At 39.7% G+C, this 24848-nt stretch overlaps 1 protein-coding gene across 5 annotated transcripts in view; it reads left to right on the top strand.

Moving 5' to 3' along the window:
- LOC106947084 (glutamate receptor 3) overlaps positions 1-24848 on the top strand; it is a 113888-nt gene that overhangs the window by 83326 nt on the left and 5714 nt on the right. For 2 of the 5 annotated variants that reach the window (XM_015031879.1, XM_015031876.1), the window contains exons 9-14: positions 3395-3493; positions 6626-6832; positions 8873-9246; positions 10658-10856; positions 21083-21330; positions 22110-22224. In XM_015031879.1, coding sequence (XP_014887365.1) covers positions 3395-3493; positions 6626-6832; positions 8873-9246; positions 10658-10856; positions 21083-21330; positions 22110-22224 — 1242 coding nt within the window. Of the gene's footprint in view, positions 1-3394; positions 3494-6625; positions 6833-6921; positions 7703-8872; positions 9247-10657; positions 10857-21082; positions 21331-22109; positions 22225-24848 lie in introns of those variants that run through there. The other 3 variants (XM_015031878.1, XM_015031877.1, XM_015031880.1) reach the window with 2 other exon arrangements.

Raw genomic sequence — 24848 nt, forward strand, 5'->3', positions numbered from 1 at the left:
AAAAAAAAAAAAAAAAATATATATATATATATATATATATATATATTTATATATATATATATATATATTTATATATATATATATATATATATATATATATATATATATATATATATATATATATATATATATAAAACAAAACATGGATATACTTTTAGGCCTCCAAAATAAAATGCAGTGTACAAATGGTTTGTTTGTGCATTTTATCTAAAACCATTCATATGTAGCTTTAGATAGAAAGCCTTAAATCTTACTGGCACCTTAGTTGAGATTTACTCTTTACACGGACCGTCAAAGGAAATTAAAAGTATTGACCCCCCCCCCAAAAAAAAAAAAAAAAACTTTCAGATTATTTATTTGAAATTGTTTGAGATGTCAGTAATTGTGGTTCCAGTAATTTATTTATAAAACATTTATTATTTTTCAATGTGAAATTAACAAAATGTATCAATTAAAATGTATTTTTTTAATTTTCCAGTGTGGGTTTATGCAACTGCACTGAATGATGGATTTTATCTTAATGTATCTTTTTAAAGAGGTGCCACCAAGTAAGGGTTTCGTTGACTAACGCAGGATATAGTTGTCCAAGAAAAAATACCCTTGCCACTTGTCTTGTCAATTTATTTTCTAATTTTTTAAAATTTTCTTTATTGCAATAACATTATAATTTTGCAAATAATGCCAAATTATTTCTAAAAAATAAAACAAATTAACCAGATGATCAGTCAAGTTCTCCATTCTCTGAACAAGTTCACAAAACAGAGGACTAATTCATCTCAAATGGACTTTTCTGAAAGTAATGTAGCCGGTCGTGCTTTAGTCGTGCATAAAACCGTTGAAGGCTGACGATGTTGTAATCTGACTCTCTAAAGCGTAGCCTAAAACCCAAAATGTGATCTTACAAGTCTTAGGACTTCAAAAGTGGATTTCTCTTCATTAGTAACTGTGTGGGTCTTATGGGTAGAGTTAACAACAAAAAATAATCCTGATTACTTTCTGACCCTCTGTCAGGTAGCAGCACTGATGAGGTAAAAAGCATTAAAAAAAATCACACCGAGCCTCCAATCTGACAGCTGAAACTGAGCTGTAAAAAAAAAAGAAAAAAAAAAAAAGGCATGGCGTTCCTGTTGCCGTGAGATAGTGCGGATATGATTTTGGTTCTTCTCCTGACAGTAATTACCATTCCAATAACCAATTACAGTAAAAGGTATCCAAGAATTCCTCTGGCTCCTCTTCAAAATGGTAATTGCCAGTGGAACGTTCGCATTATAACCAGAACCATATGATGACCTCTGGTTTTACTTCATAACCCAACTGAGATCCAAGAGGCAGCTGTGAATTTCCCCTTTGCCGGATAAGTGTAGGCTCAGTCTGATATGATGTGTGATTATGCTGCCTGCCTTGCAGGCGTCCAAAGCCCACACTTCAATTAGCTTTGCATAGCCCTCGCCGACATCCCCGCACAGCCGAACAGAGGCGGAGGGAGCAGGGAGATGGATAGCGAGAGAGGGAGAAAGGAGGTCAATGGGAGAACGTGGAGGATGGGGGAGGGAGATCAGACAAGATGGGCAGCACTTTGTCAGGACCTGCAGCCTCAGCCACCCCGGTGACAGCTCGAGGATGAGGGTTCTTAGCTGTGACTGTTACGAGTGATGCATGAGCTGATATGTGTTGCACTTGCTTGGGGTGAGATGAGGACATACCTTCTGGAGCTCCTCAAGCTCCAGCAGCAACACCTCTGAAACATAGCTGTCAGACAAATGGATGGGGGTGCAAAAAGAAAAAGGAAGCATTTAAGAACTTTATTATTATTATTATTATTATTCTGGCAAATGCACTAAATACTTTCACAGTTGTGAGCTCAGCTTGGAGTTCAAGTCTTAGAAGTTTGCTGTTTTCTAGCACCTCCTCTTGGAGCAGAAAGTTAATGCACTGTTGTACACCTGTTTGTCGAAATCAGTGAAAGATCTGAGGAACAGAAAAATGCTCACCAGATGTGAAGGGGAAACTCCCGGCCAGCAACACTGCTGGCAACTACATATGCAACACGTTTCATCGTGAGCCAGAGCAGCCATTATTTCAGATGCGCAAACAAACACTTGACAGTGATTTGCCTTAAACATCTGCACAGCAGAATACAGACGGGCTGCAACAGGCAAGCAAAAGAAACTGTGGAGCCCCTGGAATAGTGTCCTTAATTATTCACTGTATATGCAGTTAGCAGGCCTGCGTATCAATAATTTACTATAAAAACCTGCAAAGCTGAAGGTGTAAGGGATACGGGCGGGCTTGAGTTTATATTTCACAAGAGCTGCTTGGTTCCAGCACAAAAACAAAACCAAAAAAAAAAAGAAAAAAAAAAGACATTTATAATCTTGGCACTCATCTATATGTTGAATGCAGAAATATTAAGTCTTCACTGTGTTCTTGGATAAATGTGGAGCTCTTGTTTGCCTGTTCTGAATTAGTAGTCCACTCGTTCGCTGCTATTTTAGTTGAACTTCAGGGTGGAGGCAGCATGCCTCAGGGATGTGTGCTGTTATTTTAATGAGTTTGCATCACTGCACAGTTCAAAATAATATATACCCCCTCTACGACGCCTTGTAGAAGTATTCATATCCCCTGATCCTTTTCGAATTTTGTCATCTCACAAAAAGCATATCAATATGTTCCATTGGGACCTAATGTGATAGACAAATAAAACTCCTGCACCTTTCACTGCAGTTACCGTGGCAAATTGTTTTGAATATCAGGTTTGCACGTAGAGAATGAAAGTTTCGCCTTTTCATTTTTTTCACATCATCAATCCACTGCGTTGGACTGTGACAGTAGAGAAAAATATGTCTTGGAATTTGGGAGCCGTAAAATGTCTTTAGCATCTCAAGCTCCATATACCTTAGCGAGAAGGATAAGATGGTGTGAACACACCAAACGTGACTGAAAATGGGTATAATACATGTTCATTGCAAAGGCTTAGTGGCACTCAAAAGCAGATGAGCTCTAATTTCTGGACTGATCAAACTTAGATGAAGCTTGAACAGTTGAATCGCTTCTAGTTTCTTTGTGGACTATATTGCTGCTCCTGACATCTCTGACACAACCTGACTAGTGACCTGCCCTCTGAGTATCTTACTCTTAATCGCATGTTTGTAAGTCACGTGGGATAAAAAAAATAAAAAAAAGAAAAAAAAAAGAAAAAATCTTCCAAATACATGAACAAACTTCCCTGTACTTCCTCAGGAAAGGTAACTCCACAGCATAATGCCACCTCCACCATGCTTCCCCATGTTTACAGTTGGATTAGAGTGACATACTTTAATACTTTTGAAAGGCTCTGTCCATGTTCTCATCGGCGTATTGGAATGTGTCGCTCACGGCTGATTTCTCTTTGCAGATTGGCTGCTGGAACGAGTACACAGGATTTGTAAATATTATGGATCCTCAGGTCAACATCTCAGAGGAAAACCGAACCATTGTGGTCACTACTATTATGGTACACTTTCCACGCAGTTTTAAGTGTTTCACATATTCTGCCACTCGAGGTCATGGTGTTGATTCCAATGAGTGATACATTCTGTCCTGGACGGGTAGAACCACATCTTTTTTGTGTTGCTTTCCACCCACTCACTACATGTTGAAACAGTCGGCCCCAGATAAGCGAAGGTGGCGGTTTCGTGGCGTGGGGAAGGGTAGTGGGGCGGGGGGGAGTGTTTCAACTGTATCCGTGTGGGTGTCAAAGCATTTTGGTTTCCCATGTTTTAGTGGCCTGTCGTAGCAGTGACGTCACAATAAATGGTGTAAGTGATTATAGTTGACTCCATCAGTTACAAAAAAAAAAAACAAAGCAAAACATAAAACGCATACGTAAGTAGACCCGTCTGTCCTTTTCAAGTAAATGTTCAATGACACTTGGGACAGACCGACTGCAGAATGACGAGAGAATGATGCTGCAGTGGTTACACAAGCTGGGCAAAGCAAAATAAACAGCATTGGAGAAGGATAAGTTGGTATGGCGGTTTCCCCTGTTATCACTTCTTCAATCTATTTTGCTTTGCTCCTCCATGTGTTCTGTGTTGAAGTATATACTAACCCTAAGCACTTTAGTAAAGCCACATTAAGAGAAATGGACCACATTCTTAAGCTAATTTAATTCAACCAAAAATATGTAAGGCTTACTAGATGGCTCATAACAGAAACATTTTATTGCAACAGAAAACATTTCAAAATGATGGAGAAAAAGTTTCTGAAAAGCAGTGGTTATCTTAAAAATATATATATATATGTATATATATGTAAATGAATGAGAATCACACAGAAGTGAGAGGAAAAAAAAAAAACGAACATCTCCAGAGGAGGAAAAACAGACTGCCTGAGTAGAAAAATACTCTGTGGATCCAGTGTGATGGGATACATTCAGCACAGAACAAACAAATCATTGCTCTCCCACTTGCACTCTAATTGTGTGTGGCTGTAATGACAATGCCGCCTCTCCTGAGCAGCCCTGTTGTTCCGTAATGACGATGTGCTCAGTTAGAGGAAGGGTGAGCTGCACAAGTCTTTTTTTTTTTAAATGGAGTGAAACAGCTGGCACGCTCCTGGTCTGCTTTTAATTATTTTTGTTATAAAGGATTTTTATGTCGCTTGATTCTAAATGACAAATAGCAACCAGTTGATTTTTCTTTTTTTATATAAGCTTGTTTGCTTACTTCTAATGGAATCGCAGTTTATTATTGATTCATTAAGTGTTTTTTTTTTTTAATTTAATTATTTATTTAATAATTACTAATAATGTAACAAAATGTTACTTTTTTCATTGATTGAATAAGACGAACTAACTGTGCATTGGTGCAGTGTGCTTGCTGAGATAGCAGAGGCACTTCTCTGATCCCTCTACTGTCACTGGCATTTACTTGTGAAACCCATTCCCCACCCCTGTTCTCATCCCCATTCTCCACTGAGCTGACCCACGCCCTGCCTACCACTGACGCAACCTGATTATAACAATAATCTGGCTGGTAAAATTTATAAATGTATATTTTTTTTACATATAGAAAAAGTCACCGAGTTGGACTTGCGGATTAAAATACAGTTTACTACAGACTGGTTTGGCTTGGTGTCTGCTGGCTGTCAAGGCTTGATAAGAGCAGCCGAACCGTGTGATCATTCTGCTTTTATCACCGCATATTTGTGCATTAGCAGGCCATCATTTGTTTATGCACGACTGCATGGACACGTTTGTAGCTGCTAGTAATATATGGGGTGTGTGTGTGTGATTTGGGCTTGGTGTGCATCTGTGGTCACGTTTCAAGGAAAACATTACAAGGACAGAGAGCAATTTCCCATGAATTAAAAAATTTGAAACATACTATGGCTAATTTCCACACATGCCATGAGGTCAGGGTCCATTAAGAACCATTTGTTGACATTTTCCCACAAAGTTGAGGTTTCAAATAATGTGTGTTTTATACAACACCCAACACAACAACTCTTAAGACAAAAAACAGAACAAAAATGATGAGAACCTAAATATCTAAGACTAAAATATTTCTATTTCCATTATTATTAATTCTTGATCTCCTGCCAATTATAGCAAAGATTGTTGCAGAGGTCACACTCGGCATATTTAGGTGAAAATTTTGGAAATATACATTGTCTTAAACAGTATTAACACGAAAAGCTCTAAACTACAACTTCCGTTGTAGCACAGTGTAAGATTAATAATTACTTACGGATTATACACTCAGCAGACATTTTTTATTGATTTGAGTTTTAGGACATAGCGCATCATGCTGTTGTACATAGCCAGAGGAAAACTGGTACAATACAGATATAAATTATAAATATCTCCCATATCATTTCAGTTTAACCGGTAATACAAGGCAGGATTGATCCATGCTTTCATGTTGTTTATACCAAATTCTATCCTTTAAATTTCACAGCTTCGATTGAAATGCATCAGACTTTACAGCATGTTGGCGTCTCAGTTCTTTGAGCCTGTGTTAACTGCAGCCGCAGCTTTCTGTTGTTAGCTGTCAGTGGTGACACAAGGTGTTTTTCATGTTGCTGTCACCAATCGTCTCCAAGATTGCAGATAGTTGCAACAAGTGGCTACTTGACCTGTTGTTGCCTTTCTATTATCTTGATGCTGTTTGCCCATTCTCCTCTAAATTATGGCATCGGCCATTTCTGAATTACAGATCAGGCTATCGGGGACCAGCACCCAGACCAGGTTCCTCATCTTTACCACATCAAGATGCAAATTGCTATTTGTATTGCCAAGCATTTGAACAGGGATGCCTAATAAAGTGGCCAATGGGTGTAGTATTTAACATGCTAATTATGAGAACAACCTTAACCCTGAACATCATGGGAAGTTTGAGGAAAAGGCTGGATTAAGAATTACTCCTGGATTGTGGAGTTAGAGGTTTGGAGGTCAGGAATAAATAAAATCTCAAAATTTTATTTAGAGTATGTCAAAAAATACTTGTGTGTGTATCTTTTGTCTGCGTGTGTACATGTTTGGTGTATGTGCATGTATTTGAACGCATGTTTGCATATTTCTGTATTTTTTTAACGTGTACGGGGGCATAGGAGTGAATAAACCAGCATATGTTTGAATCAACAGGAAGCTCCTTATGTGATGTACAAGAAAAATTATATGCATCTGGAGGGGAATGACAGATATGAAGGCTACTGCGTCGATTTAGCATCTGAGATTGCCAAACATGTTGGAATTAAGTACAAACTGTCAATAGTAATGGACGGCAAGTATGGAGCCCGAGACCCTGAGACCAAGACGTGGAACGGGATGGTGGGTGAACTGGTCTATGGGGTGAGTACTGGGAGTCTCGATTCTGCTGATTACATGACAGTTTGCAAGGAACTTCAACATGAGAGGAGATCTCATTTTTCTGTCTTAAGGTGATCACCAAACCCGCGGTGAACTCATCAGCTCTTGCCCCAGTTCAAAGTCCCATGATGTCCCTTGAAGCTCAGCTGTGAGTGAATTTGTCAAATGCAGCCTGAAGCATTGGGGAGTTGGTGATCATCTTGAGACGGAGAAAATGAAATCATTTCTCAGTGCTGTTCATTGCAATTAATCCTTCTTGCTTAGTTTAGAAACTGTCTCTCTCCCTCTCTCTTTCTCCCCCAGTCGAAACAGAGGTAGGTACATGAAAACAATGAGTCCATATGGCAAACACACTGTAATCACTTTGATGAATGAAAGATTGTATGTCTTTGAAGTGACTGTGTAATTATGTTCAATGTTTCACGTGTTTGATGAATTATGCCAGATTCACAGCTGAGTAATCTGCTTTAGAATCAACAGCTAAATGATGGTTTGCGGTTTGAAGCAACAAGATCCATATGGTGCTGCGCTTCACAACCTCTTGCGTTAAGGACGGGGGTCACGGTGTGTTATACATCTGACGAGAGTCGGCGTGGGCACTTGCGACACCTTTAAGAATTTCCAAAATGATCCCGACCCCTCCCAGTCACCTTTCTTTGAGGCCTCAATAGTTGAGCAGGGGCCAAATACAAAATGCATGAGAGTCAGACCTCCTCGCTTGTTCAATATCCTCACTATCAGCTGGAGAGATTGCTCGGTTTCATGTGCCAAATTATCTTTCGAATAGGAAAAGTCCACTCCCTGCAGATGAAAGTGGTGGGGAAACTGATTCCAAACACATTGCAGTCAAGTCTTTCCAGCCCTGCGCCTTTGCAGCAGGTGGGCCAGTCCTAATAGTTTTGTACATTCTGACCTTTTGACCAGTAAATTAATTTGATTTTCGTTGTCTTTAAAAGGTTAGGCCCGAGGCTCCTCTTTATTGTTTTGTTTGCCTGGCCATTGATTGAACACAGCACAGGAATTAAATGGTTATAGCCCACGTCTCAGCGTTGCGTTGACAGGGTAAAGAAAACAGTCGTGTTTATTGGCTCTATTTGTGTCGCTCCTTGCTCCGACCTCATAAAAAGCAAACACTCTCCGCCTTGTGCTCCTTCAGTTCGATGTTTTCTCATTTTTTGACATGAAAAGGCAAACGCAGCACAATGCAACAATGGACGCTATTGTCTTTTCCCACACTAGCGTCTTTGAAGAGGAGCATTATTTAATTAATCACACACACACAGTACGCACTAACATTGTCTGACATGATTAATTATTTTCTTCTGCTTTTACAGAGAAAGCTGTTGTGATTTCTGAAAAAGAAAAAAAAGGGGCAGCACCACCTTCATTGGATTTGTTTTGATAATGTAATGTGATTGAAGTAGCAGAGCAAAGGGAGAAGGAGATAAAGAGAAACAGCTTGGAGAAAGAAAAAAAAAATACAGCACCAGAATAAGCTATGTTTGGGAAACCAAGTGTAAGACACTGCCAGTGCTTTCAGATGTCTATGTGCAGCAATGATTTTGCATTCTGCAGATAAAAATGTCTAATTAAACAACATGCACAGTTTTTTTTTCTGTCCTTCTTCCATGCAAAAATTCAATTTGGTGTTTTGTTTTTATATATCTGAAATTTTTCTTCCACTTTCTGCCTCATTTAGTCAAACATTGCTCAAATACCCGTCTGTCTCAATGGATCGCTTCCAAGCTGCCTCTCTCTGAGCTTTTTCTCTTTTCTACCTCTAAATAGAACAATATTTCTGTATAATTTTTTTTCCTTCTCATCTTAGACCTTGCCTACATTTCCAGCAACTCTTTTTGCTTTCCTTTGTGATTCACCTTTTTTTTTACAGCTCTCCTTAAAACAGGATTTTTTTTTCTTCTTAAGAGTCATATGTAAAGTGAGATTTAAACAGCTGCAGTCGTTCACACATACAATGACCTATTTCCCTAACATGTTCCCTGTGCATGTCCCTATTTCCAGAGGGCAGATATAGCCGTTGCGCCTCTCACCATTACTCTGGTTCGAGAGGAGGTGATAGACTTTTCCAAGCCCTTTATGAGCTTGGGCATCTCCATTATGATAAAGAAGCCACAAAAATCCAAGCCTGGCGTTTTCTCCTTCCTGGACCCGCTGGCCTATGAGATCTGGATGTGTATAGTGTTTGCCTACATTGGTGTGAGCGTGGTACTGTTCCTGGTCAGTCGGTTCAGCCCGTATGAGTGGAACCTTGAGGAGCAGGATGAGACCAAAGACCCCCAGACTCCTCCCGATCCTCCCAATGACTTTGGTATCTTCAACTCTCTGTGGTTCTCACTGGGCGCCTTCATGCAGCAGGGCTGCGACATCTCTCCAAGGTGGGTGAGCTTCAGTAGACACCTAGTTAAGGGATAGAGTAAAGATAAAAGTACAATTTTATTTGGATTGTGGTCAGAGGTTTGCATGCATAACACGAAAGTTGTATGAACGACATTTGTCCACCTTTATTATTCCATTTGCTTTATTTGAAACACTAGTGCCACTCGCAGGGGAAAAAGTCCCTCTGCTTGACACCTCCATGACAAATGGTAAAATGTTCCTACATTTGCGAAACTCTCTTTAACTCCTCCAAACATCCTTCACCTCTTTCAGTAAAGTGTTTGCTCTCTCCATTTGTTTTTAGCGCGGTCAACTTGACACTGCCGTTTCTTTGTTCTGCACACCAAGGTAGTAACAGCTCTGAATTGGCCATCTTACAATATGCAAGTGTTAGTGCTCCCCGCCAGCGCAATGTAGTTTTTGCAGCTCTCTGGGGGATTTAAAGTGCAATCAAACAGAAAAGAATTGCCAGGCACTGTGTCAATACACACACTGGACGATTCATTGTGAAGTGTGCCAAAACAAAACAGATCAGTGGACTTCAGCCAAGGATAGTTCCTTTAGAAGTGGTGACGCTGGATAAAAGGAGAATACTAAAAAGGTGTTGCACACCATTGATATGTTTTACCCTCTATAATGGGAGACTTCTGATGTATTTTATGAGAGACGCTCCATATAAACTCACAACATGGCACCTTTTGTTTTTTCAATACCAGCTTGAACTTGGATTTATGGTTGGCTACATCCAAGTAGCTTCTCTCCAACCCAAGACAACCTCACTTAATATTAGTCAGGGTGTATGCATATATTGAATTGCATGTATAAGTTTCGCCCCATGTTGATATGAAAAAATTTACAAATTAGTCCTTCTAATTCTTGTTTTAAATGTTCACACATCTCATGTTTTTATTAGCAGTAATCAAGAAATTATCACCATAAGAAAAAAAAAGCTTCAAAACATCAGTGTGTAATTGCGCACTGAATTACTGAAATACATGGTCTTTTCATTAATATTCTAATTTATTGACTATGAGTGTAGCTGACATTTATGTTAATGGTGATTTATATGTTAACTTCTGACCAGAATCCTGCATGTTTTTCCTGATTGCACAGTGCCTCACAGTTTGCTACTTGAAGCTCTGGACTAATCTTTGACACAGACTTGAGAGCAAGTTAAATATGCAAGTTAAAAAAACCCAAAACACATTCAAAGATGTTTTACTATTTTCTTTGGACGTGTGCTTTTCTATCTCCCTAAAGTGTTTCCATCTCGCTTTTACGAGTTACCAGGAAATTCTCATGACTGATCCAATCATCTGTACACTTGAACACAACTGGTAGATGTTAGCAGCTCAACAGGCTCTAATTGCATTTTTTCGTTTCCCCCGTCGTACACCATCCCTCTGTCAGGTCTCTTTCAGGGCGTATCGTTGGTGGTGTTTGGTGGTTCTTCACCCTCATCATCATCTCCTCCTACACTGCCAACCTGGCTGCCTTCTTGACTGTGGAGAGAATGGTGTCGCCTATAGAGAGTGCAGAGGATCTAGCAAAGCAGACAGAGATTGCGTACGGCACTCTGGACTCAGGCTCGACAAAAGAGTTTTTCAGGGTGAGTGGAGTCAGAAAACAGGTTTTTACGCAATGCACCACCTGCATTTTCTATCAGCCGAAGTGGTAAATCATGTAGAGCCCTAAATATTAAATCATAGACCTTTCTCTATGTCCTTGATCGACAACTCCTTTGCAGCTCTTCCCTTTGTGTGCTTTCAGAGAAGAACTCCTGACCTGTGAGAAATTCACCCAAATAAGTCATGTTGACGAAGTATCAATTCTTGAACTCATTGGACAGGAATGTCAAATTTATGCAGCGCGCGCTGCAGTGCGCAACCTTGAGGCCTTCCGAGGCTGTCAGCAGAAAGCATGATAACAACACTGAAGGCTCAGAGGTGATAAAAACAGGAGGCTTAATCAAAGCACCCACATAAGACTCAGACTCTGAAGGGTCAGTTCATGAGTTATAATTAGCAAGGCAGCCATGGCTGGCAAATTAGGTGTGATGAGGAAGAGCCCCCGCAGGTCAAGCAGAGCGGCCGAAAAGACATTTCAGAAGGAATCAGCAATATGTCTGCCGGCGTGAGAGACTAGCTCAGCAATTAAGTTATAAATTACTTACAATCTGAGGTGTGAGTGTTTGACTGTCTTAGAACTAATCACACGCTCGCCGTGCAAGAGCTCACCGAAGCTACGTGTTGTCAGGACGATCAATCTTTTGCCTTGAGATCCGTAGATGTCTTTGCTCGCGGCGCGCTCACAATAGCATTCCTGAAAACAAATTCATGAAACGTTGCTCTAACTGTGATGACAAAAAGGCAATATGACAGCCTTTTATCTTGTGCTCCCCTCATTACTCATCACCAGGAGAGAAACATTACACATGTTTACCAGCTGCACACTGTTTTTAGAGAGAGTCTGACTCGAATTTTGAATCACAACCACAAAATCCAGAAATAAATCCATGTTCTTTCAGTCAGCAAAGAATGAGGAACTGTCTGCAGGGCTTGATGTTTAAAATTCTTTGGATTAAAGTCTGTAGCCCCTCATGAGCGAGGCATGAAAGATTCAATTCAGTGCAGATAATGCTTTGTATTTAAGGAAACATATTAGGACTGACAGTAAATTTATTCTTCACAGAATATCTGACAGAACTTGTCGCTGATCTGCTTTTTATCAAAAATGCTGCACAGGTGTAAGCCCGTACGGCGCACAGTAGCAGCAAATGACGACGGAAACTCCCTGAAAGGTACGCTGTGTCACAGAGCAATGCGAGATGCGGCTGGGGAATCCCATTCTTCTGTATTCTGTCTAACGAGTGTCCTAGTTATACATCCCCAGATCTTCAAATAGGAAATGACATGTGTGAAGCTCTATTCCAGGGGACTTTTTAATTAAAGCTGCAGAAGGCTGACAAGGAAGAAAACTCACTGATTAATAGAAGTTCAGGTTCTGTTTCAGATCCGTTTCTTCAGAAAAAATACATCCGGTGCTAATTAGACCCTGTACGCCATCAGCCAGCTGGAAATTCAAAATCAAGCCCAATTTTTCAAATCCGACACATGTCATCGCATCTGACACCACTGGCCTCTAATTTTTGATGCTTTCACCTGATTTATTTTCCAAAGCTCTCTTGACAAGTAAAACAACTTTTATGATCTAAATAATTTATCTGCTTTCAGTGGCACAAAAAAAAAAAACAAACAAACAAACATGGAGGTATGAATATTGCATGAATTCACAAGATTTTGGTTACGTTATTCTTCTCTTCTCCCTGGTTTAAGATGAAAACACTTTTTAGCTCCAGTCAAATTGACTGTTTGTAAAAGTATTTTCTACCTGACTAGAACCGTAACACTCCTTGCAGTTTGTCTCATCATCTGGGGGAATGCTTTGGATTGTTTTTACAAACTGCGGGTGTCGTAGCAGATATTCCAGAAAGCCCAGATTCCGACGGCCACCACCCACTAGGACAGCTGGCCTGGGAGCCCATGGATGTGCCCAGTGGAGGCCTCCATTACTCTAGGCATTTGGCAGTGGCTATCTAACAGCTCTTGGCTCCTTTCCCCCAGACTACCATGCTTCCCTGGAAGCATTTCTCTCCCCGGTCGTTAGCCTGTCTGTTGTTTTACCTTGAGATGGTCACTTTACTTGAGCACTACAGCTGTACTGCAATGCATTAAATTGATTTAAGTTTGTCAATTAGTGTTTTTTCAGTGATTCGAAAACAATGGGGAGGTACACCATTGATTGTACATTTACCCTCCTTATCAAGTACAAATGGGAAAAGTGTACATATATCTGTGACACAGTTATTGGCATCCCTGTGGTTGAAGCTTTGTGCAGCCCCATTTTGCCAATAGAAAAGTAATTTCCCTGCGTAGAGAGGGAGAGTGAACTTTCATTTATGTGCCTTTTCCCCGTGCCGTTTTATGCACTCATCTGTTCAGATCACCCCAATAATTTGATATTGTCATTTCAGTTACTTTGTATCATATTAACGTTGATCTGACCACGTTTTAAAGTTTGTCTTGCAAAAAGCAAGGTAAAAAGACCCAATGACATGTGTTGTCAGTTTTTGAGCAGTCAGTCAAAAATGTATTTACAGTCTCATTGTATTTCAAGTAGTTCATGGCCTCATGCACTCAGACGATGCAATCTAAGACTCCAGATCATAAAACAGACCCCCAGCATCACAAATCCTCCACTATAGTCAACAGTGTGCATGAGGTGCTTTTCCCCACATTCGTATCCTTTGTTTTTTGCCAAACTGACTCGGAGTGTTTCGTATCTAAAGTTCTATCTCAGCCTCATGAGAGTCAAGCGCACAGTTGGAGACTCCAGACGTTGACATTTGTGATGGAATAATATTTTTCTGACATTCCTGAGTTTAGCTATCATCTGAGGATTGCTGTGGAGTCATTGTGACCTCAAGAGACTTGGTATTTTTGCTATTACTTCCATGTAACTTCAGTGTAACCATTGCGTGTGAATGCGTGTGCGAATGGGTGAATGACTGGATATAATGTAAAGTGCTGTGGACTCCAGCTAAAGTACCAAAAGTTTAGCAAATTTAACATATTTTCATATGTGATCGTAAGACGGAAAATGTTTTTTTTTTTTTCTAGCATGCCTGTCAGACGACTTGTTTGCTTGTCCATTACTCTGTTCCTGACTGTTTATGGTTGCAGATTAATGTGGCTGAAAGAAATGGGCCTCCGTGTCCCTTCATAATTACACCACAGGGAAACAGAAAATAATGGATGATTAATCCTAAACACTATGATAAACCTAAAGTTGTACAGCAAGAATTATAATTTTAATTTCTCAAATGTTTTTCCACCTAACATTATGTCCGTGCAACAAAAGCTAAATTTATTTTAAGGGTTTTTACAAAGTCTTACGGGGAGCGTCAATAAACTCCATCCAAATGGCTCACTGCATTGCTGAAATGCACAATACTGTGAAGACTGGATCAGACGACCTTTGGCGATGAAAACGAGTTGACTTGGTTGTTTAATTACCTGTAAAGACATGGTCTGGATGATCAAATGCAATTTCAATGTCCCTTTGTGCACCTCATTTAGTAGCAAAAGATGACAGAATCATAACTGCATGGGAAGTAAGGGGGCTTTGTTTGCTGCTCCCCTCGAAAAGATTGCCTATTAACCAAAGCTTCAATGGCAAACTATCATGCATCTCAGTGATCTGCAGGTGTGTTGGAGATTAGGGGACACAACAGCGAGGGCGCAGGCACCAATACGTTCTGTAAAGCATGAAAATCAATTTCACGTCTCAGCTATTGTAGCACACACTGCTGTCTCAGGATGGTCTGATACAATGTTTAATAAGCAGCTATTTGTGCTTAGCAGACCTGCATTAGAGCGGGGTTGCATGGCGAAGAGACAGCAAGGCAATTTTGTATCAGCAAACCCTGATTTGCCCTGGCATCATATGCAGCACAACTCCCAGGACTCTTGTCACTTTGCGTTTTAGAACAGCGTTAAGTAAAGGGGAGGTTCTCGCAGAGATCAGAGGCCGTTTGCATGAAAAAGAAACCCGACAAAACGTGCGCGCTACAAGATAGGCGTAACCTCTGAGGGAAAAGTACAGTCCTCCAAGGATTTGCCGAAGTTGAGATGAGCAACGGCGGGCTCTGTGGAGGAGCCGACGGAGTCCAGCACCGAGCATCAAAGACGAGTAATTGGTATTCAGGGTGAAGCATGTGGCACTTCAGTGACAAAATACACCCCCAGAGCTTCAACTTTCATCTCTTCCTACTTGAGATACAGGTAGTCCTGGTGTACAGGATATTGAAGGGAAGCGGCGATGTCGACGAACAAAATGGAAGGGAAGTTGAGTTGAATGAAATGTAGCAGAGGTGCTCGGCGATGGCCTTTAAATGCACAAGCAGTGGAGCATACGGGGGGGGGAGGCTGTAATGAAAGCGGCCCTGCGGTGCCAGAGGGAGAATAAAAAACAGGCTGCAGTTCGGAGGCCAGCGGGCAGAGGGCTGGGAAATGCTGCATAACTCAAAATCGATACAGATTAAGTGGTTATTTAAAACGGAGAGGTCAATTTATTTGACTTTGGAGTTTAATCACTTGTCTCTTTAGAGACGTTTTAATGACGTGATTGGAGATTCTAAAAAGAAAAAGAAACACATCTCTCTCTCTCTCTCTGTTAAATTTGACAATGATCCTTTAACATACAGAGCTGCGGCGGCGGTCCTCTTTCCTGTCTTCCTGTCCTTTTCTGTCAGAAAAGCAGAGATAATTCAAAGGGCTCCATTCAGACGTGTAAGCACTTTCTACAAAGACCTTAAATATATTTCTGCAGAGTAACCTTTTAAAGTACAGGAGGACAGTACTCAACTTATTATGCAGTTCTGAGCAGTAGCTAAAAACTAGAACCTTTATTCCATACATATATTGGTATATTGTTCTCTGATAGTAAAGAAGAAGAAGAAAAAACATAATACTACAACACCACCAGCAACATTTAGATGATTTTGTATAATTATTTCAGCACTTAAACCACTGGACTTATTGTTGTTTTACAGCAGAAGAGAAAGCTGTAACAAGTGGGGCTGGAATAAATTATTAATAATAATAATAATACACAATAAATATTGTATTATGTTTTACATTGCTTTAGGTGTGATTCAGGCAATTACATGTATTGTGACTCAATTCACGTTTTATGCTCTGTTCTTGATGTGGAAAATGTCTTTTCCATACTTCAGTTTCTTTCCCATTATGTAAATAATGTTCTTCCTTTCTTCTTTCCTTCCTTCCTCTACATTTTTCTTTTTTCTCTCCTCCAAATGTTGCACACTTCTGCTACGCTTTTTTTTTATGTCTCCAGAGTCTGTATTATCCAGACTAAATGTCGTAGTTTACATTCGACTGCAACTTTCTCCTTTTTCCTGTTGTCGACTATAGCTTATTGCGTTTCCCTTTCTCTAACAAATCCTATTCGACCGCTAAAATCTACGTGCTATATTATCTTTGGTTTAATAATCAACACAAACACCAGCCAAAATTAATTAAATCACTTTAATTTTCAACAAATCTGACAGCGTTGGCATTGAAACATGCAAACCAGAATAAGCTCAGCTGTCACAAAAGGAATGTTAAAATATCAATCTTTGTATTTATGTTACACGTATATCACAAAACAATATTAAGGCAAGCTGTTTGAGGTGAAAACATTAAGCATGACCTACAGAGGACTCAGCTTTAGAACTTGTTGAAACTAATATTTTTTTGGTCACTAAAACTGATATTTTAAAAAAAAAAAAAAAATCAAAACGTAATTGGTTCTCAACTTGTCCTGATCTGTTTCTATCACACTTCAAATATAATTTGACAACATTAATGAAAGGGACAATAAATGATGTTAATATTCTATTCTGTCAATTAAATAGAGATTAAATGGTCTAATGTCAGAGAAAAAAAAAACTGCTCAAATGATCAAGTAACCTTTGGGCAAAGGCACTGCTTCAGCCATTTTTAAGACCCTTTATCAGGTTGAAGTTATTCCCGCCTGCCAACTGGGCATGGGTATTATAATATTTTTGACAAATATCTAATCACATAGATGAAGTTTTTGTCAAAAAGCTCATTAAAATCTCCAGAGTAGATTTTCTGGGTCCTCGGAGATATTGATCCCTTTCTATTTCTAATGTTATCATAACCTTACTTTAAAAAAAAAATTCCCAAACTATCCCTTTAACAAGCCTCTATCTAGACTCTACTTGTATTCAGGATCGTGGTCCACATATTACATCTCATGTTTAGCACTTACCCAATCTAAAGAGAGTTCATACAGTATCAGATATTTGTAAAACAAAGCTAATAAGGATTACTGCTCTCACCATCAGTCGGCCTTTTCCCGAGGCAAGTGATGTCTGTTTTCTCGTCTTGGGTCAGAGGCTTTGAAAACATTACATTACAAGGCGGCAGGAAGCTCATTGTTTCTGGTTGATTTGCTGGTTGAACACCTACACGGATGACGTAACCGTGTCGCTGAGGTAGGAGGACTGGCTATTTAGGTACTCTGCCACGAAGCCAGCAGCGAGGCGATTGCTTCAGAATGACTCTCAGAAACACTGAGAAGAGGAGAATAAGACGCATGCAAATGACGCAGCTTTGAATCGTGTCTTTATTTAAATATGAAAATACATTTTAAACGGCGTAAAGATTTATGACTCAGCCATACGTTAACAGGATCATTATATGATGTATAGAATGTGCGCACATATAAAACCATGTTTCCAACAGCATTTAATAGCTCCTTAAATCGTCTCTTAATTGCTTATGGACTTTAGTAATTGCTCTCTAATTGAATTTCTCATGCCCACCAAAGAACATGAATGATAACGTTTAAAAAGAGATGAGCGATGTTTGTTCGTATTAGTCAGCCCTAAATGCGAGCGTGTTTGCGAGCCCGTCTGCGTGCACATTAATGTGCCAGCAGTCAACAATCAAATAGTTCTCTTTCCCTGCTGAGCTCTCCCCCGAATCTCGTTTTCTCCTCCCGTTTTCTCTGCTGGAAGCATCTCAGCTGGGATTTTTTTTTCAGTTCCAGTGAATCGGCTTATTTGGGCTTCAGTCGCACTTTGCAAAACCTCTCTGATATTGATAAATTGACTTCATAAGGCACCGCAGCAGCACATTCTGTCGTCATTGATCAATGTTGAGATCTATTCTTTCCCCCCGATGCAACGAGGAGCTTTCCCACCGCTGAGAGGATGAGCCTCATCGTGTCTTCTGGGAAATGCCCTCCGAACGAGTCTTATTTTCATGCTGTCGCACACTAAATTATAACTGTTGAACTGAAAAATAAATTAAAAAAAATAAAAAAATAGCTGCTATTTTCACTGAGTGCCGCTCCTCTTGTTTGTTGTGTTTGCATTAAAGCAGGACTGATATAACCCAACCACCGGGTTTTGTTCATTTCAATGGGAGGGGGGGAAACATTCATCAAACAGATTTTTATATTTGCGTAACGTCGCTGCCTCGTCTTAGCCTCACCCATGGCCTGATGTGCAGTGACAGACGCCTGCAAACAAACTATATGATTACATAAAGCCAGAAAAGCACTTTCATTTGGTCAAGGTTAATGCTTTTGTTTAATAATGGGAATGCATTAGCGATGGATACTTTACCGTTAGGCAGACTCCTACTAATTCAAGGCAGAGATCCCTCTATAATAATCAGCATGTTTGGACAGGAAGAGCAATGCAGTTGATGATCTACTGTTATTATTCTGTTAAAAAAAAAAAGCAATGATTTTCGCCTATTTTCTAACATTCCTAGGAGAAGCAGATGCAAACAAATGAAATGAAGCATGTTGTAAATTTTATTTTTCAGCGTAATGCACAACACATACAAGACCCTGCAAGCAGCCTATTCTTGATTTTATTTTTCCCCTGTAGCTAATCGTAAAATCCAGTCAGAAGGCTGATAATCAGATAAACCAAAGCATCGGCCCATAAACCAATTTCTTGGTTCATGGTTAATGATTATAACTTTAATCATTACTTAATAAGATCATATGATCAATATTTCATTGTTTAGGGGGTTTTCAAAATATAATTTAAATAATTTTAATGAATTAACTAACTCTTAAAAACATGGCTTGTGGCTGTTTGGAGTAAAAATGGTAAATTATTCCCTCAGATGCACAGAAACATGAGTAACACTTTTGCATGATAGCGAACAAAGATGTCGCTCTAGACTGTAAAGCTCTACTTAGTGTCCCAACACTATAAAAACAACTTGTTGAAACAAAACAATGTGGCCTTTTTATCACAGTTAATGAAACTGGACACGCTTACCGATAAAAAGAAAAGAAAACACAAAAGTTACTGGGGAGAAAAGTTCATTTTAAGTAAATTACACAAAAATAAATCATAAAACCATAATCATCTTAAGATGGCCACCCTAAAAATAAAAAAAAAAATCCACTTTGTTTGATTCAGATCAGTGACATCACGTGAGGCAGTGAGAATTGGCATCCGACGTCTACAATTGACAGCTGTGAGGTTTGCAGTTATCAGCTGGCATTAGTAAACACTCTGGCACAAAAGCAGCTTTTGACAGATTCCAGTGTAGCTTCAGGAGCCTTTTCATCTCGCCTGTTAGGATTTGCCCCTGAGGAATCCAACGCAGATGAAGAAGAATATAATAAATACCAGTCGGAGCAAGAGTTCAAGATGCATGGGTTTCAAGCTCTACTGACTCCCACAAACAGCAAGCCATGGTGCATGCTATTGACAGCCAACGCCATAGCAACCTGGGATGAAGACAGTCGTTGTGTCAGGACTTTTTGGACCGAGTGTTACAGACATCTTGAGTTATAAAAACCATTGTGGTTGATTCCTAATGTTGTTTGCTTTTTGAAAATGACATGTTTTGCTCACGTAGCATCAACTAGCCAACTAGTAACAATTTTATTAAAAAGATGAATAAGATGAAAAGAAAAAAAAAATTAAACCTTGCAAATCATAAAACCTTAGTAGTGGAAATAATAATTTTTAAAAAAATGGCACAATGGCACAATATTGATTGTATGTTAGAAACAATTCAACAACAGCAAGAAATCTTGTCAAATGAGAGAAAATGGTTGTTATTTAGAAAAAAAAAATTAAAACCAGTGAAATCAACCGACTGAAGGTAAATAAGTCCAGTAGGTTCTGATCAATGGAGTTAATCTGGAGAAGATTCATGTAGTTGTACAACTAAATTAGTAGTAAAAAAAAGCAAAATCATTGTTTTTTTGTTTCATTCAACAATTTTATTTGTCAATAATTATATTAAAAATAAATAATTCTACAGCTCTATGTGACAAAAGCAAATTTCTAGTTAACTCGGCTTCCTTAGATTGTTTTCATTTTATTTTTACTGCATTCAAACAACGCGAATGCGTCTTTAAGTCTTCATGGGGCAGTTTTTGAACCTCAGCTCATCTCTGCAAGGACAGCGATCACAACAACAAGATGTGTGACACGGCTGTGCCAAAGTCAAGTCCAGCAGCAGCTGAATATTTTAATTGATGCTTATTATAGATAGCGTCCAACTCTCCCCGATTTCACAGTCTCACTAAGCCGGACCTGCGGCGCTGGAGAAGCACTCGTCTCTGTCACTTTGTCACGGGCGCTTTGTTGTTCACTTCCCCGGCTTCCTCTGCGCGACGCCTCTGAGTCACACGCAAGATATTTCATTAGCACAGTACGAGTGTAATAAGCTCCACAAGTTGGAGACGAACTACAAACAAAACCTTATTTCACTCGCTGAGGCTGAACATCTGTCAAGGATATTATGCTGAACTTGTGCATGTTTTTAAATAAAAAGATCATTACCTGCTGTTTACTGCCTGTTGAATTATTTATCGAAGTATTTTTAGAGCCAGGTAATAAGTACAATTTTTTTTTTTTTTTTTTGCAGAACTTCTCAGTGGAATAATGTTGATGTGTGATGCTCATATGTACATGCAGGGACTTTGGGATGTCAAATATTTTCGCTGCGTTAGATCTGCAAAGAGAAGATGGATTTTGCACATTTTTGTTCCTCGTGATCACGTAACTGTTTGTCGTGGTCGCATTTTCTGGAAGTATTCAAAGATATCGCACGCGCTTTCCCAGATGTCTATGACTACTTCGCAGCGCCTTTTTAGATCAAGTGATCACTAAGCACGAGAATCCTGCAAAATCCATCCCGTGCGGACGCGAGTCGTTGAAACTTCTGAAGTCTTTTCTCCCTTTTCTCCTCCGCACAGCGATCCAAAATAGCGGTGTACGAGAAGATGTGGTCTTACATGAAATCCGCAGAGCCCAATGTGTTTGTTAAGACCACGCCAGACGGCGTCGCCCGAGTGCGAAAGTCAAAGGGCAAGTTTGCCTTTCTCCTTGAGTCCACGATGAACGAGTACATCGAGCAGCGGAAGCCATGCGACACCATGAAGGTGGGAGGGAACCTCGACTCCAAAGGCTACGGCGTGGCGACGCCCAAAGGCTCGGCATTAAGGTGGGTGGAATATTATAACAATATCCCCCCATGTTGTTATAGTATTCCACCTACCCTGATGTCCCCCTGTTGTCATTCTCTTCTCTTCTTGTTTTGTGTGGAAGCAGAGGTAACGGTAGTCATGCCTTTTTAACTGTACTTGGATTCAAAGGTTATTTGATGTTTTTTTTTGTTTTTTTTTCCTGCATAGAATTGCTGTTTTATGTTAGAAAAAAAAAATACAATCTAATCCAGATGAAAAGGTACACGCTAACAATCATTTCATATTTATGTCTTTCTTACTGCTGTTTTTTCTCTCTCCTTCGATCTCTCCTTCTGTCCCGTGTGCTGTCCTACCTGACTGTTGTGTTGTCACTTTTAATTTAACAGTTCAATGGTTTTTCAATTTAGCCTTTAAAAGCTGCGCTGTCACTTGTGACGAATGTTAATTGCATGATGTTTGTTGTTGTTACTTTTTCTTCTCAATGACAAGTGTCCCCATCCCGCACACTTCAGTTCTTAAACTACGTGACCCTTCATGCCACCTTTTTCCAAGATTTAACACTGTCTCTGCCTTATGTGAGCCTTTTTTTATCTCTCCGTATTCTTTAAATTCTTAAACAATTTGTCCTTTTCCTCGACCATTCTGATTAACAGTAGTCTGTGCGTAAAGCCCCTTCTTTGACACTGGTAGTTTCTCTACCATTGCTTCCTAATATGCCTTATCATCATTCTCACTTTGCATTAGATTTCTCACGGACCTGTGCATTTTCTTACAAGTTATGTTTTATCGTTTCAAGAAATGCTGTTAACCTGGCAGTTTTAAAACTGAATGAGCAAGGCCTCTTGGACAAATTGAAAAACAAATGGTGGTACGACAAGGGAGAGTGCGGCAGCGGGGGAGGTGACTCCAAGGTCAGCCTCGATGTCACCACAATCGGGTACCATAGTTCAGAGTAATCGGCAAAGCTGTTGGCAAAGAACGCAACCGAAATCCAGCCCGATCCGGACCATACCAAGCCAACCTGCTGCACTGAGGCAGATGATAAAAGTGTTAGGTTGACCAGATGGTGTAATGGCTTATTTGGCAGCTAAGGAGCTTTTGCCTTAACTAGCTGGAAAAACATCACTTGTAGAGTTAAAATGCTGAGAAGTAACACGGCCTCTGAGGCTTCTGGAGGTGAATGCGGCTGCTCTATAGTTGTCAAAGGATTAAATGTGTTCACTCACCCTGATGTAAAGGGCAAGTCAATCAATATGAGGGAGTAATAGAGATGCATTGATCAGAATGTTCTGGCCAATTTATATTCTGTGGTTTTTTGTAAAGCTTTGGCATGTCATTAACACTTTTACCTGATTCTGGTTTCTCTTTAAGAACTGCGTTGTAAAAAAAAATACATAAGAATAGCATTGCGATTAATAATTTACTGTTTTCGAAGACAAAATATTTACATTTTAAACTGACTTTAGCATTCTCTAGTCGCAATTTACACAGTTAATGTAGTTAATGATGCAAAAAAATTGCACTTTTTGTATTAAAATTAAAATGTATTAATCTGAAATGTTTAAAATACTAAACTCTTTGAAATCCAAAATGTTCCATTATACAGTTCTTGAACGCTAAAAAGGATAAAACTGACCAAATGTACTATAGCTTGTTCAATTTCCCTGTGCTTTCACACAACCTACAACTATAGACAATAGTTGCTTTCAGGCTTCAGTCAGTAACAATATACCACACCAAAGAGTGTTGTTGTCATCAGACACACCATACACACACAAATGTTTGGTGTTTTCACTAATTGGGAAAAAGATAACTGAGTTTTTGGCATAAGTTCATCTTAGTTTGATCACCATCTGATTTCACAGTGCGCATTAAGTTATAATAGCTGATAAAGTCACATTTACTTATAGAAAAAAAAAGAGCCTGTCAACAATACTGCTTTACAAAAGTCAACATAAGTGCGGTTTTGGAGATTTGGTAAAAGCGGCTTTGCTGTACTTTGGTACACAGCTGCTTCACATTAACAGCTCAGGTTAAGAGGAACCAGTTCTTCTCAAATGGAAAATGGCTGCCAGACAGAGGCAGACCATAAAGCAAGGGGAACAGCGGTGTCTTGAGGGGACTAAGCATTACAGGCAAACGTGAGAACTCTAATTAAAGACAACACTTTTGTTTTTCTTTTGTTTTTTTTTTGTTTTTTTTTAATAAAAGCTACCTGTGGTTTGAATCCCTTCCAACTGTGACCCCTCAGACCACCAGGCCTCTCCAACCTTTTTCCAGTAGTGAAGAACGTTTTCCAGTGCGCCGACCAGCAGTCCAAAGTGTGAAACCACAAGCAGCTTCTGATGGAATGAGTGAAGGATTGTTGGGTTCTGACAAAATCCAATTTAAATTCGATCTTTAAATTTAAGTTGTGTTTTGTTTTTTGTTTTTTTTGTATCATTCCAGCTTGCAAAACCAGAATGCTTCAATAAAAGACCAACATTATTTTGTCGTAGTTATACTGATATAAGTAAATCTCTTGACTCACCCTCCACAAGAAAACTCCTCAATGTAATCTTCATCTTTTACACTTTTTGTTTTCTTTTTGCCAAGCAGCTGCTAACTTTTTAAGTCGCTTGTTTCAAGAAGCCCCTCTGGCCACATACAGCAGTTTCCATCACTCTTCTCTGAAGCGCTATAGAAGTCCGAGAAATGTACGACCTGTCTGTTTCATGGTTTCTCCTCAGGGAAGATTGGAAAGGTAGACTAAACTAGCCTGGAGCTGGATGTGTTTGGAGCATCCAATCACCTGGTCTGGGACGGCTATGAAGTCCCGTTAGCAGACATGAAGAGATGCACGGATTTGTTTTCACCCAGCAGCATGCACACACACACATGCACACACACGCACGCCGAGTTCCCCCTCACCCTCAGGCCCAACACACCGCAGCCCAGATTGACTTCCAGACACAGAGCATGTTGCTGGGTAATTGCATTGTTAATCAATGTCTTTCCAAGTCAAGACAATGGTTTGGTCTTCACACTCTGTTTCTCCAGATTTGCTATGAAGGATATACAGTGGTGTAATCTTCTTTCAGTGCATTATGGGGGGAGAAGGGGGGGGGTACACACATTGTTTCGAGGTAGAAGTCAGGTCACTCATTTATCAATGTTCTCTGTTTTTGCTTCTAATTGAACTTTTATATCTGATGAAAAATATAGCTGAACTACAAATGACTAAAAATCATGAAGTGGCTCCTAGATGTGTGCTTTTATCTAGATTAGATTTTTTCTTTCTTTCTTCTCTCTGACATCTGATCACTTAGATCCCAGACGAGGCAAATAATACACTTGGTTATGCAGCTGCAGGCAAACATGAGACAGATATGCCACCACTCTTGATTTTCGTCCTGCGGCTATCGTCTGTTACTAATCTGTCAAAACACAAAGGTTTCCTCCGTGATAAACAGCAGCAAACCTCGTACCGCGTAATTCCGCTTTCATTTTTGGGGCCTCATTTGCTTCCAGAATTTATTCTCGTCGGTATTACGCC

This window comes from Poecilia latipinna, unplaced genomic scaffold (genome assembly GCF_001443285.1).
Source record: "Poecilia latipinna isolate Pla-1442-1.1 unplaced genomic scaffold, P_latipinna-1.0 Scaffold222, whole genome shotgun sequence".
Lineage (NCBI taxonomy): Eukaryota > Metazoa > Chordata > Actinopteri > Cyprinodontiformes > Poeciliidae > Poecilia > Poecilia latipinna.